This window comes from Eschscholzia californica, unplaced genomic scaffold (genome assembly GCF_041429995.1).
Source record: "Eschscholzia californica isolate CP2 unplaced genomic scaffold, dmEscCali1.0.p SCAF_4, whole genome shotgun sequence".
NCBI lineage: Eukaryota > Viridiplantae > Streptophyta > Magnoliopsida > Ranunculales > Papaveraceae > Eschscholzia > Eschscholzia californica.
The window spans coordinates 51,723,111-51,737,231 of record NW_028238461.1 but is presented as its reverse complement, the minus strand read 5'-3'; the positions used below and the strand labels follow the sequence as shown (position 1 = coordinate 51,737,231).

The window sequence follows — 14,121 nt, the reverse complement described above, 5'->3', positions numbered from 1 at the left end:
GAAAAAAAGATTAATAATAATAAAATTAAGTAGATAAATTATACAACTTGGCAAATGTGTATATGTGCTTATACAAGTTGGCAACAGCATACAAGTTGGAATATGTATATAGAACAATAACTCTGAAAGAGACACCCACATTGAATTTTCATGCATGAAATTAGCAAATTTGATGGATGACTCAAAACCATCATGCCTTAATATAGATAATAGGTTAAAAGCATCCTAACCTTAGTTAGTTAGCTAGATGTTTATTAATTGCTTGTTTCCACTCAATTTTCTGTCCTATCTAAATCAAACAATGATTAACCATTATGTTGAGTGGTAAATAATCAAAATTACATTAAATATAAACAATTTTTCTCAAAAATGTTGGGTAGAGTGGTAACAAGAGTCTGGTAGTAGCTATTATTATTATTATACGGTTACGAAAATTTTTATTTTATCTGAAATATTCTTTTATCCAAATTAAAAAAGTACTGGTTAACGGATCTGATGAATCGTAAACAGTTAAAATTAAATATTTAAACAACTTTTTCTCGAAAATATTGATTGGTGTGAGAAGAGTTCGATTTTTAACTTGGGGACTCAAATCAGAAGTCTTTTTGCAAGCATAGTATACGATGACAAATACATGCATAGGCATGTCTAATCATTTATATAAGAACCATCCATCCAAAATCCATATAAAAAAAATGAATCTTTTCTTTATTTCCTTATATCTTTACACAAGAAACATGTATAGACACGGTTGCTTCATTAGAAAGATATATGTAGCTAAAACTTATAAAAACTCACTAACTCATAATTTCATTCTCATTACTCTTCTTCTCTCTTTCTCCACCTCCTACATTTTTCGCTACAATAAATATTGTTCTTGTTACTATTTCGTTCTACCGTTATGTTTTGGTTTTTCAAGACATCACGGCCATCTAACGCCATGTCGGTAAGTAATATAATAATATATAATTTTTTCGTTTTTTAAATCATTTGTATTACTTCTTAATTACATTTACATTTTTTTTTGTTGTTTAGATTGTGGAGCTTCTAGTTCATATGGATTGTGAAGGGTGTGAAAGAAGGGTTAGAAAAGCTATATCTAAGATAGAAGGTATATTTATTTATGCATATTCAATTTATTTCATTTAATTTGTAAACTAATAAAAATGCACAAGGTAATCAAAACATTATTATGAAGACATGCCAAGTCATAATTCATGATTATCTCTGGTCATTTGACTTAATAAAATTATTGATTAAATTATTAATAATATATAGTATTAATAGTTTTGTAATTAATTAACAGGGGTTGACAGCGTAGATATAGATATGGATATTCAGAAAGTAACAGTGAAGGGATACGTTGATCAGAGACGGGTACTTAAGATGGTAAGGCGTTACACGGGAAGAAAGGTGGAGTTTTGGCCGTATCCATACGACTCGGAGTACCATCCATATGCATCTGAGTATTATGAACTATCTACACATTCTTCGTCATACAACTATTATCGACATGGTTATAATGAGAGTGTCTATGGTTATTATCCTACCCTTCCTTATTCAACTATCATCGATGATCGTACTGCTAACTTTTTCAATGATGAGAATGTCCATGCATGCAATATTATGTAGTTTTTCATTCATTATCATTATTATGTTAATGTCATGGTGATGAGATGATATGTGGTATGTAAATATACGTATACTACAAAATTGAATTTCTAATATTGAAGTTTGTCGCTTAATTCATACTATATGTATGTTTTGAGGATTGTTAATTATGTACTAATAGCTTTAAGAATGGGTAGGGTAAAGGTTTGCTTGAAGTTGGGAGGAGATATATGGTTGGGAGCTAATTAACTTATAACATTGCTTTAGCTTTTGAGGGAAATCATTTTTCTTTCAAATTAGTATAAGATTTTGTTAAACTTTCACAATTCTTAGCGGTGAAATCCAGACCCACTTTATCGTGTAAAAGAGTTTAAAGTAAAAACATGTCATGACAAGATAAAGTATGGAATTTTTGCTATTCACATGTCAAATTACATATACGTATAGCCAGGGTTGGGCCAAATATATCGGACGTCCCAAACGAAATTAGAAGTTGAGGTCCTATATAATGGATGTTAGAAAAATTAAATAAAATTTGAATAATGTAAAGGGGAGGAATTGAACCCCTTGACTTCGTATCGATGATCTAAACTCTTTACCACTAAGCTACACCTTAAATTGTGTTGTAAGTTAGTTTAAAGTATAATTATTTCTTCGAAAGTTGTATACAAATAGAAAACATGAGGCCTTTGATTATTGGGGGTCCAAAACGACAGCTTTGGTGGCTTTGGGTTTGGTAGCTTTGAGCCCGGGCCGCTCTTGCGTACCGTAATGGTTGACAATATAAATTGTTTTGTTCAACGTCAACTTACAAAAATGAAAACTCTCTCTCTCTCTCTAACTTTGGACCGGCTGCGTCACCCGATCGGAATTCAACCAAGAAATTGGGCTGGCATACCATCACCGTTGATTGCGGTTTATAAATGCCCGTCATGTAAATAATAATTTTACAAAGAAACTTGTAAAGGAGATTTTGACAGTCGAATTGCAGAAGAATCAAAATGTGGTAACTAAAAGCATCAAATGTAAGGATATGTTGAATGTTTCAGGTTGAGGGCTATCAAGAAGTATAAGTGGTGCTACTTACGAAGAGAAATAAAAAAAGAGAACCTTATTCGATATAATACTACTAATTTCAAATATATAAGATAAAAGGAATATTGATCAAAATGAGAAAAGCATCTAAATATTTAGTCCTCTCAAGTTCTTTGCAACTACTTTAAAAACAAAAAAATGAAAATGGGAAAATAAAATAAAAGGAAGAATCTAATGCTTAGATGCTCTGTGCTATATCATCAATCAACTGGATGATAAAGATAGGGTGAAAAATGATATGCACTAAATGGCAGGACCGCAGGATTCTTTGGTCCATAACAACATACATGAAACATCATAATTTAGGGAATGAAAATCAATGTGACATGCCCCATTTGACATGGTGTGGACGGATGGTTTACAATCTCCCTATGTTGAGATGATCCAGGCTAGGGATGGGTTTTTGGTCCGGAAATCCGGAACCTGCCCATGACCGTCCGAGTCCGAAGGGTCTGTGACCGTCCGATGCTCGAATCGACCGTATCCGCCCAACAACTTAAGCGGACAAACGCGGGCATAGATCCTTCTGGTGATCTGACCGTGTCCGCCCACTTATATAGTCCGACTGAACCCGTCAGTTTATCCTACCCGTTTCCCTAGGGAGGGAGGCACTAGCTTGACTCTCTAGGATTTGAAGTTAAAAGGGATGGGAATTTTATGAGCACCATAAGAGTGACTAAACCTAGTCTTGCTTAGAGAAACTTTATATGCACCGTGTGTTTGTGTTATACACACCTCAATAACACTTTTTTTTTTGTTGAACTCACCTCAATAACACTTGACTTGGATAATGATAAAATCAAGTGATATACACACTTTATATTCTTCCCCAATTTGGACTGGAATTCAATCTCCAGTATCGCAACACTTTCTCTCCCCTCCATCCACCACCACCATCACCACCGTCCCCAAGTGTTATACAAATTTACCCTATCCAAATTATTTATCCTTAATTATGTGTATCTTGGAATCTGCTGGAAAGAGGAAGAAGAGAGAACAAGTGGCCAACTGAGTAGATTTTGGTCCGCATCCATCTCTATAAAAAAAAAAAATTGAGTCCACTGCTGATTATAAGGGCCTATGACAAAGAATGGTGGCCTCTTTAGGTCTCCCTTTGCTGAAGGGCTTGTTCCAATGACTAGTAGAGGATGCTTAACAATCTCTTTGTTGGAATAACCACCAATTCATTACTTGGAATTACAACAAAGAAAAATACTCTGGGTAAGAAATACAAGATAAATCACCTCCTATAGATGTCCCTACAAAATTAAAATCTACCCCTTTTTTTTAGTTTTTTTGATGAAAATCTACCCCTTTAATATGAGGTTGCAAGTTTTAACTCTCCTTCCACAAACCCTCACTATACAATAGGAGACACAAATAATTTAATTCAAAGAGGAAAAGAATGATGTGACGAGAGAGATACAAAAATAAATAGGAGAGATAAATGACAAAAACAGGAAAAACATCAATGATCACGAGAGAGATACAGACCTAGACAAGTGGGAGAATCTTCCTATTTCATTTGTGATCAGTATACGTCTTAACGGACTAGTCCGGACTAGTCCGATTTTAATCGTCACCATTGGATAAGTTTCTCCTGTTTGAGATCATTTTTTTTTTAGAGAGTTTGTGATTATTTAAAAAATTTTCCGGTCGGCCACCTAATTGGAGAAAAGAGAGAGAATGGTAGGGAGAGAGAAGATGAGGTGGAGAGAGAGAGATGTGAGGGGGAGGGAGGTGAGGTGAGGTGAGGTGGAGGGAGGTGAGGTGGAGAGTTTTTTATTGGCCGCGGCTTTGGGGAATAAAGAAAATTCTCCGGGGAATAAATTCTCGAGGGAATCCAGATTTTTTTGAAAATTCTCCGGGGAATAAATTTTTATGGGGAATACAGAATACATTTTTTTGAAAGTTCTCCTCCATCTCATCTGTTCTCTCTGCCACTTCATCTTTTCGACACCTCATCATCTTCTCCGGCGAAAGTCGCCGGCCGACCAATTTTCCGGCCGGCGACCTTCAAACATAATTTGAAAAAAAAAAAAATTTATCTTCTCTCTCTCTCATTTTTTTTCTTTTCTCTCTCTCTCTCTAGAACAGATCTAGAGAGAGAGAGAAGGTCTGTTCTCACGAGGGAATCCATATTCATGGTTGGATCTGTTCTAGAGATCGATAATAATGTTTGCCGAAACCTAGCTCTGGTGCTCCCTTGATCTCCATATTCATGGCTGGATCTTTTGACGACGAATCACTATTATTGCACATTTTTCTCATTATGTATAAGAAACTGGTTTCTATAGATGGGTCTGGTTTGCCACTCCCAGAAAAGTTGAAGAGTCGATCTTTGAAGAATTCGCAGTGTATTACTCCGATACTATGCCCACCTTTTTACTGGAAAAAACGAAAACCCATTCCCAATTAGTACCATAAAACTGAGGTCACAGAAAATTTAGACCCAACTCTTTCGAAAACATAACAGGGAGAGGAATCAGAACAAAAGATTGTAATTTAAAGCTCTCCATGTCACTAAAAGATGAACCAAAAACTAATATAAAACACATATTAGAATCAACACAGAATAATCACACTTTGGGAAGAGACTCAAAACCTAAAGTACCCAAGTTTTATTACCTAAAGTAAAACCTAATCAACACCCATAGAATTTCGAGAGAGGAGATACAATCAAAAACCCATATAAGACTTTCAGAACTATAAACATTCGACAAAAAACTATAAACAAGAATAGGAAGAGATCATGCCCATTGAAGGTCTCTCTCTCTCTCTCTAGAACAGTTCTAGAGAGAGAAGAGTGAAAAGAAAAAAAAACTTAGAGAGAGAGAGAGAAAATAAAAAATAAAAAATTATGTTTGAAGGTCTCCGACCGGAAAATTGGTCGGTCGGCGACTTTCGCCGGAGAAGATGATGAGGTGTCGAGAAGATGAAGTGGCAGAGAGAGGTGATGAGATGGGGGAGCCTTTTTTATAACATCTCCTCAAATTAGAAGCCCCTTAGCAATAAAAAGAAACATAAAAAGTTAATCTTATTTGACTAGGTTTAAGAAAAGTCTTTATTCCCCGGAGAATTTTCTTTATTCCCCAAAGCCGCGGCCTTTTTATTTTGAACCATATTCCCCATAAAATATGTTGCCTCGGAATTTTTTCAAAATTTTGTATACTCCCTTTAGAATTTCAAACCCCATAAACTTTTTAGTTTTTCCGGAAGAGCTGGCATTTTCCAAATTAGTAATGGGTTTAATAGGTGATTTGTGCAGGGTTTAACGGTTTTATGCAGGGTTCCAACTCTGACCAGCCAAACGTGAGTCACTCCAATGCCTACCACGTTGAAAAAGAATTATCTACCACTCAAAAATATAAAAAGTATAAAATCAATGGAAAAGTGGGTAAAAATATTGAATCAATCAGAAATGGTGGAATATTCATGATTCTCACATTGACCAAAATCCAATCTAGCCAGCTTTTCTAAGATTTGATGGTCACGTATATGGCCCTCTTTAACTTGGGTTCGTGTAAGATACAATCATTTAAATTGTGTGTCCTCGGCTCCTCGCCAACGTCGAGACCTTTTGAGAGAGCTGGGAGTGCTCTCGCCACGAACAAAACCTCCTACCATCCGTGCGAAGGTGGTGGCGAAAGGGAGGACAATATCAGTAACTGCTGGACTTAGGGCGTCACATTGATGACAAGACTTCAACTTCTATGGATCCATAAAACTTTTAAGTTAGGAGGATAAGGCCAATAACAAATCAATATTTGTGTAAAGAAAGCACCCCAAAGGTAATTACAACTTTATAAGACTCCAATGCACCACTGCCACCCTCTTTAGCTTTTGCTTTTAGAAAGGATAAATGAAGCTAATGTTGATCTATATCTGTCTTGAATCTGGGTTTGCATATTCTTTTTCTTTATTCTTTATTCTTTTTTCTAACTCTTTCTAATCTAAGAACTTCTAACTTATAATTTCAACAATGTGGTGGAGTATCAAAGTCATCTGAACATTGATCTCAAACTCTTATTCATAGTATATAATAACGTTACAAAATCAAGTCATGAGGGTTGATCTCACGATTTTCTTGTTACTATGTTTTCAAGACCAGAAAAACTAGATTCGTCTAACGCCGATAGAAACCAAGATCAAGTCATACTGAAAAAATAATTCTAACATATAAATAGCATCTCTTTTTTAGGTATAAAAATAGGCATGGCTCATCTACACATACCATGTAAAAAATGTCAACTTCTCATCTCATAAAAAAAAATTTCTTGTAAAAAGAAGTGAGGTAACAAAGAGGAAAAAAAATTCTATATTTGGTCTTGACTTTAATCCTTTTGTCTACTTCTTACCAACTTTATCCCCATTATAGTCCAATGGGCTTTCTCTAAACAGTATTTTAAGTAAATAATACAAAAAAAGAGGGCCCCTAAAAATTCCTCCTTTTTCTTCATGGAGTCTCTACTAGTCTTTATCTCCACTCTTTCTCTCTCCAAAACTGTACTTTTACACTTTTTGCATGAAAGCCAGCCATGGCTGATTTTTCCATATGAGAAAAAAGAGGGCTAATCTTAGTAAAACTTCTTACAACCGACTCTTCCATTTAACATTAGAATCTCTCTCTCTCTCTCTAACCTGGGTTCACTCTGAAAATCCCAAGTTCTCTACAATTTCTTCTTCATTTTCCCCTCATCAGGTACCTTCATCTAAATACCCTTAATTGTATACGTTTCTGATGTTTTTAATGCTATGTGTACTCTCTATTTCTTCATTTATGGTTTTGTTTTTGTTTGGGTTTTAAGTTATTTTCACTCTTACTATTTCCTAAATCTAAATCTCTCTACTATTCATGTTTGTGTTATCTCAACTGTTTTTTAGGTTTACTGGTTAGGCACGTTTGAAATTCATAGGCTTTTAATGATTTATTAGATTTTTGTTGATTTGAACTTTCTTTAAGAGGTGGGTTTTTTTTCTTCTTAGGTTTTCTTTGAATCTGAATATGGAGTGAGTTCCTCTTTTTGCATTTTGAAATTTCTTCTAAGGGTTGAGCATTTAGATGTAAACATGTTAGTAGTTTATATTGATATTGTAGCTCTTTGATTTTCAATTTTATGGCTTGTTTGGATTGTCATTTTGGTTTATGCTCAAAAAAAGATTTTTCTATTAAGTTTTGAGTGGTCCATATGATAATAGTTATCTTCTAGTTCTGGATTTCAAATGACAGCTAGATCTCAAAAGTACTCATAGTTTCAATTTCATTTTTTTCCTTTGAATCTCATGTTTCAGTAATTTTTGTTTCACTTAGGTTATTGAATATGAATTTCAGTCTTTACTTGATGTTTGATGGGTTCTCTATTTCTTGGTCATCAGTTGCTTTTGGAGACTAGCTAGTAGCTATGGAGGTTGATGTTTCTTGAGTATGCACTAAACTCATCTTTTCGTGCTCAAAGGGGTCCATAAATGACTCAAAAAGGTAACAAATTATAGTTTGAGATAAAAAAAATTCAACATTTTTCTTTTATATCCATGTGCTGTATCAATAGTAAATGATTTAGGGATTCAACCTTGTGTTATATGAGCTAGAGTTAAAGAAAAAGAAAATTCGGATAAAAGTTCATAACTTCCAAGAGTAAGTTTCATTCATTCCGAACTAATTGCTTCTCAATAAGCCGATTATGAAATTGCTTGAGCCTTTGCCTTCAAAGACGAGGGTGTATTTTTGTTTCTTCGGTGATTCTATTTATTGATTTTGTTATGAATTTCTTAAATGTGTTAATGGCGTTCATCTTGAACCTTCGTCTCGGGGTTTCTTTTGTTTTCTTAACATACCTGAATCTTCGAAATTTTCAGGTAGAAGCCTCATGTGTTAACTAATCAAACAGAAGGAATCTTCAATTGTCCGATTGAAGATATGGGCGTGGCAAGCTCTAGAATAGAAGAAGATAAGGCCTTGCAATTATGTCAGCAAAGGAAAAAGTTTGTTAGACAAGCACTCGATGGAAGGTGCTCACTGGCATCAGCTCATGTTAATTACATTCAGTCTTTGCGAAGTACAGGCATTGCTCTAAGGAAGTTCATCGAACCTGAAAATGTGGGCGAGTCTTCTTTATATACTTCCACGATTGCAACCTCGGAGCCACATGCTTTGACTGAAAAGTCTATTTCTCAGTACTCTCTCTCTTCTCCTGTTTCACAACATGTCAGTGCAGTGGAAACCTTTTCTCCAAATATTTCTCCATCCAAAAATGATCAGTTTCAGATAAATCATATGAAATCTGGTGGGAGTTTCTCTATGACAGTCGAAGAGAGACCTCCTTTTGAAGTAACTGGGACTCTAAAACCCTCAGGGAATGTAGCCGAAGATCAATTTTTCACACCTCCATCTGTTAAAACGCATAAAACTTCAACTTATGAAGAAGATCATCTTTCACCTGAAACTCCACCATGGGATTATTTTGGTCTTCCTGCTGATAACCGTTCATCTTTCGGAGATGAAATGGGGTCGAACCATGGGTTAGAGGATACTGATTATATAGGAGAATCTAAAGTAGCAAGAACTCCTGAGTTGGAGATGGAGGAAAAGGAAATCTCTTTCTCCAAAAGGCCGACTTCAAATGAGTCAGAGGATGAATTTGATGAACTTGTTATGGATAATCTTGTTCGAAGTTTTGAAAATCTTAATAGGCAGGGTACTTCATCTAGTACTATTTCCCCTAGTGTGCAATCTAGAAGAGAAATCAGGACATTGAGTGGAGGAAAAACCAATTCTCCTCATATAACTCCTTCAAAAGGTACTTCTCAAGTTGTTAGACCTACTATTGATGAAAAGAAAACACCAGAGAAAGAGCATGTTTCTGCTAGTAACCTTGCATGTAAGGACTTCTTATTGACCATAAAAGAAATTGAATCTCTGTTTCTCAAGGCTTCTGAATGTGGCGAAGAGGTTCCAAGGATGCTCGAAGCAAATAAATTTCATTTTCGTCCAATGTTCCTAGGCAAAGAAGGTGAGACACCTTAACCATTTGTAGTTGCTAGACTATTTTTTTCTTCTAAATTTCTAAAATCTCTATAAAGGTTCTGATTTGATGTGTCGATAGAATATTACGAGGGATAGTACTTCAAAATCGACAAACTATGTTTCCTATACAAACTTTTGTCGATAAACTTGTGTGTGTTAGATTAAATTTCTAACAAAAGTAACATGGTTGTAACAGCCGGGTCAAAGGCATCGATGTTTCTCAAATCTTGCTTTTCTTGTGGTGAAGGCCCGCCCCATGCTTCTGAAGGTAATTCTTCATCTCTTCGTAAGATGAAGACATTTTAGTGTCAAATTTGTTTCTTGCTGACAGATATTCCTTCTCATCGAGAAGCTAATAGCATCTATTTTTTATAATGAATTTGAGGTCTTCCTGTTTTCTGCACAGAGCCAGTCCCAGTGGAAACAAAGTACTTAACCTGGCCAAAGACAGCATCGTCTTGTTCGTCATCATCCAGAAATCTTCTAGGTTCCACTCCAAAAGGTGATATTGAGGATCGAAAACTTTTCAGTAGTTCCTATATGAACTCAGGCAGCCATGCATCAACCTTAGATAGGCTATATGCTTGGGAGAGAAAACTATATGACGAAGTCAAGGTATTTAGCAGTGTAACTATTTGTTTCTGGAATTTCTGTGACTTTTATATTTGAAGTTCATCCCTTCATTAAAGTTGCTTAAAATATATGCTATAATTACCATGTGTTCCTTTCCTTCAATTCTCCAAAGGAACTGTTCGGTTCCCCCGGCAATCGGATTAAATCATTAAAGTTGCTTAGACCCCATTGCTGAGCAAGTTGGACGTTTAGAGTCGTACAAAAATATGACTGAAATGCCATGTAAGAGGTAAAAAAACAAGTTGGGCGCTGCACACTTAGAGTTTAGATAACTAGGGTTAACATAGCGTAAATAGGTTAAAGTACAAAAGTGCCCTTAAGGCAACTTCTCTTACAGTAATTGTACCTCTTGTGGTGCAAAGCATGAGCAGATTCCTAGAAGAACAGGAAACCAGAGAAGAGAAGAGACATGATAAATCACGATATGGTATTTTTAAGGTTTTAGTGAACTTCTTGCCTTTTGGGGATCCCTACTATGTAATAAAATATGGAACGTTATCGTGATATTGTGGCTTGTGGGGCATTTGCAAAGCTATGAAGGCACCATTTCAGAGGGGAGAGAATCAATTTCGATAATATCTACGTGTCAAGTTTCACACTTACATACTTTTGGGAAAAGAGAAAGAATTAGACCCTCACTTTGTGCTTGGAGATTTTACACTTGGTTGGGAGGCTATCCTTGCCACTATCAAATCGGAATATTGTAGCTTGTAGAGATACTTCTCCTTCGTAAACCCTTTTACTTTATGCACAAAACATATATTGTTCTACTTGTTTAAAAAAAGATATACTTAGTGAGGTTAAAAGATAATCCGTCCAACTACTTCATTTCAACCTGTGACAGCATTTGATCTCCTCTTACTTTCAGGCCAGTGGGATCATCAGAAGGGAGTATGATATGAAATGTAAACTACTACGGCAGCTAGACTCGAAGGGGAAATATACTCCAAGGATTGATAGGACACGTACAATTGTGAAGGATCTTCACTCGAGAATTAGAGTTGCCATTCACAGGATTGACTCAATATCAAAGAGAATTGAAGAACTAAGGGACAAAGAGCTTCAACCTCAACTCGAAGAGTTGATTGAGGGGTATGTTTTCTCTATAGTTTATAGCGATCTCAATAGCTACGTGACTTTACGAATTTAGTCTCAGATTTATGTATGAAATATTGAAATGCAACTTTGTCGTTGATTATCTACTAAAGAAACCTCTAAACGTCTTACTGATTTCACCATCATGACTTAATTTTCTTGTGATAGGTTAAGTCGAATGTGGGAAATGATGTTTGAATGCCACAAGATGCAGCACAATATCATCTCTACAGCTTATCACAATGAAACGAAAGTTTCCACGCATACTGAATCACATCGACAGGCTACCATCAATCTCGAGAATGAACTGCATTCTCTCTCGTCAAGCTTTGCCAAATGGACCAGTGCGCAGAGGTCTTACGTGAAAGCGATAGACGGGTGGCTCCAAAAATGTGTGTCTCTTCAACAGAAATCTTCAAGGTGGAGAAAAAGAGTTCCAGATACACCTTTGAGATATCGAGGGCCACCTATATTTGTAACTTGTGGTGTCTGGTTAGATAAACTCGACGTCTTACCCGCAAAGGAAGTCGAAAATTCGATAAAGGCATTAATGGCCAATACCACGTCTTTATTACCTCAGCATGAAAAGAGTTCAAAAAAACTAGGCGAAGATAACGAAGCAGTGAAAGCAGAAGCAGCAGAAGACTGGAATTCAGGTTTCGACAGTTTCAAGACGAGTTTGGTTGGGTTTCTGGACTTGTTAAGTTTCTTTGCTGAATCCTCAGTGAAGATGTATGGTGAGCTGAAAAAAGCCATTGAAAAAGCTAAAATTGCTTATGATCAGAGCACAGTTAAGTCTCCATAGTTCACTCTTATTCATTGAAAAGGAAAAAAAACAGGTACGAGAATTCGCACATGGGTATGGAGTACCTGTTGCAAAATTCAATCTTATGTTACATTTATTGCTTATGGAGAAAGAATAAGATGGGACTAGATCGAAGAAAGCGCAAATAAATGCATCAGAGTTATGGCTGGATGGATCTGGTAGGAGATATATTAAGATATGAGGGAGAGTTTTGATTGAAGAAAAAGGATGAGAGTATGACTAAAGTCAAAGCAGTGAGGAGAGAGTTGTGTTCAGAAGTGATGGGATACTACAACTTGTAAACATGAATCAGGTCAGAGTTTCCCCATCTTCTATTTGAATATTAACTACTTTGAATACATATATCTTGACCTATTTTGCATTGCTAATCTATGGGAAAATATCAAACACTTGAAATGTATTTGTTTCATTTACAACTTCGTTCTTCCATTAATTCGTGGGTGCATCTATAGGCGCCCCTTCTTTTTTTTTTTACTCTTGGTCTCCTTCTCTCTTCACGCCCCACGGACTGAGACAGTCGGAAGGCAGTCGGTCTACGCCTAATCCGTGTTGGGATTGAACAACACGGATGAGCAGTCGGAGGCCCACATGGGGTGTCAATTTGAATCCCACATGAAAGTGGCAAAAAACTTTATCAAGTATAATTGAACATGAAAAGAAAAAAGTAAATTTAATAAGGCAACACGAGATAAACTATCCACATTAAATTTGGGTGGACAAAAGAGGAGCATTTACATATTAATGAAGACATGATTATGAATGGGTAGATAGAGAGAAGAATGGTTGGGTAGCCATAGTTATGAGTTTAAAAGAAGGTAGGTTTGTTGGATAAGTCAAAAGGACAGCAAATTTAGGCGGTGGTAAGGGGGAGGTGGGGTGGGTGGGTGGGTTCTGTTGGGACCATAGGGTTTAGGGTTTTCCTTTGCCATTGTGGGAATGTGAAGGTGTGATCTCTATTGTTGAAAATGTCAAATGATCAACCACCTTTTGCATGAACAAACGGTAATGACATATCATGCTTTTCATGTACCAAAAAGAACCAAATCAGTAAATGATATACATCTTATCTTTGTTGTGTTTATATGGAAATAAGGTATTAACTTTCTACTAAAACAAAAGGTAGTAACTGTTTTTCGATTAGTATTTTGTTGTCGGCTTTAAATTCAACAAAAAAATGGAGTTGAGACAATGCTCACCCTCAAATTATACATAGGATTATCAACTTTTTTTTTTTTTTGTTGAAAGCATAGGATTATCAACTTGGTATTATATATATATAAAGGCTAAAGAAAAAACAGCATAATAAAAAGACACTTTTTAGTTTTTTATTTTTTTTTTGTTGCAAATTTTTGTTTTTATCCTAGGATGCCAAAAGTTGGCTAGCTCCTATTGTGAAAAGGAGAATGTATTTTTTCGAAAGATACGTGTCCGAGCAAAATGTCGAATTTTATTTCTCAACCGTGAGATTCAATTAACCATTTCACCTTCTCTTAAATCTTAAGGGTGAGATTTCATGTTTGGCTATGGTGGGCACTTTAATCAGCTATTATATCGAAACATCTAGCCGTTCTCTCTTCTGAATGCATCAATTATATAAAACGGGAAGATCTAGAATTGCAACAATGATTTACAATGATAAAAAATAAGTACTGTATATAACTAGTAACCTTTGTAAGGATCATCCTCACACACACTATAATTGCGTGAGAGGTGGGAACAAAAATGCATATCACATGAGAAAAACGATCTTGGTAGCTAGTACTTATATTGGTCTAGGCGTACTAACAGCTTGACACCTTATAATGTAACATAATTGATTGTTATAAAATATTGTCTT

The 14,121-nt window shown here is 35.7% G+C and overlaps 2 protein-coding genes across 2 annotated transcripts; both read left to right on the top strand.

Annotated features, from left to right (window-relative positions):
- Positions 1 to 749: 749 nt before the first annotated feature.
- On the top strand, positions 750 to 1,727 carry LOC147545886 (heavy metal-associated isoprenylated plant protein 45-like). The gene is made up of 3 exons (XM_086636400.1): positions 750 to 946; positions 1,036 to 1,111; positions 1,307 to 1,727. The coding sequence occupies exons 1-3, from the start codon at positions 902 to 904 to the stop codon at positions 1,630 to 1,632; spliced, it is 447 nt and encodes a 148-aa protein (XP_086492526.1). The 5' UTR covers positions 750 to 901; the 3' UTR covers positions 1,633 to 1,727.
- A 5,214-nt stretch (positions 1,728 to 6,941) lies between these two features.
- Positions 6,942 to 12,680, top strand: LOC147545885 (nitrate regulatory gene2 protein-like). Its single transcript, XM_086638408.1, has 7 exons — positions 6,942 to 7,408; positions 8,083 to 8,185; positions 8,563 to 9,716; positions 9,927 to 9,998; positions 10,137 to 10,345; positions 11,232 to 11,455; positions 11,627 to 12,680. Exons 3-7 carry the CDS (start codon positions 8,624 to 8,626, stop codon positions 12,261 to 12,263), a joined length of 2,235 nt encoding a protein of 744 aa, XP_086494534.1. The 5' UTR covers positions 6,942 to 7,408; positions 8,083 to 8,185; positions 8,563 to 8,623; the 3' UTR covers positions 12,264 to 12,680.
- The last annotated feature ends 1,441 nt before the right edge of the window (positions 12,681 to 14,121 follow it).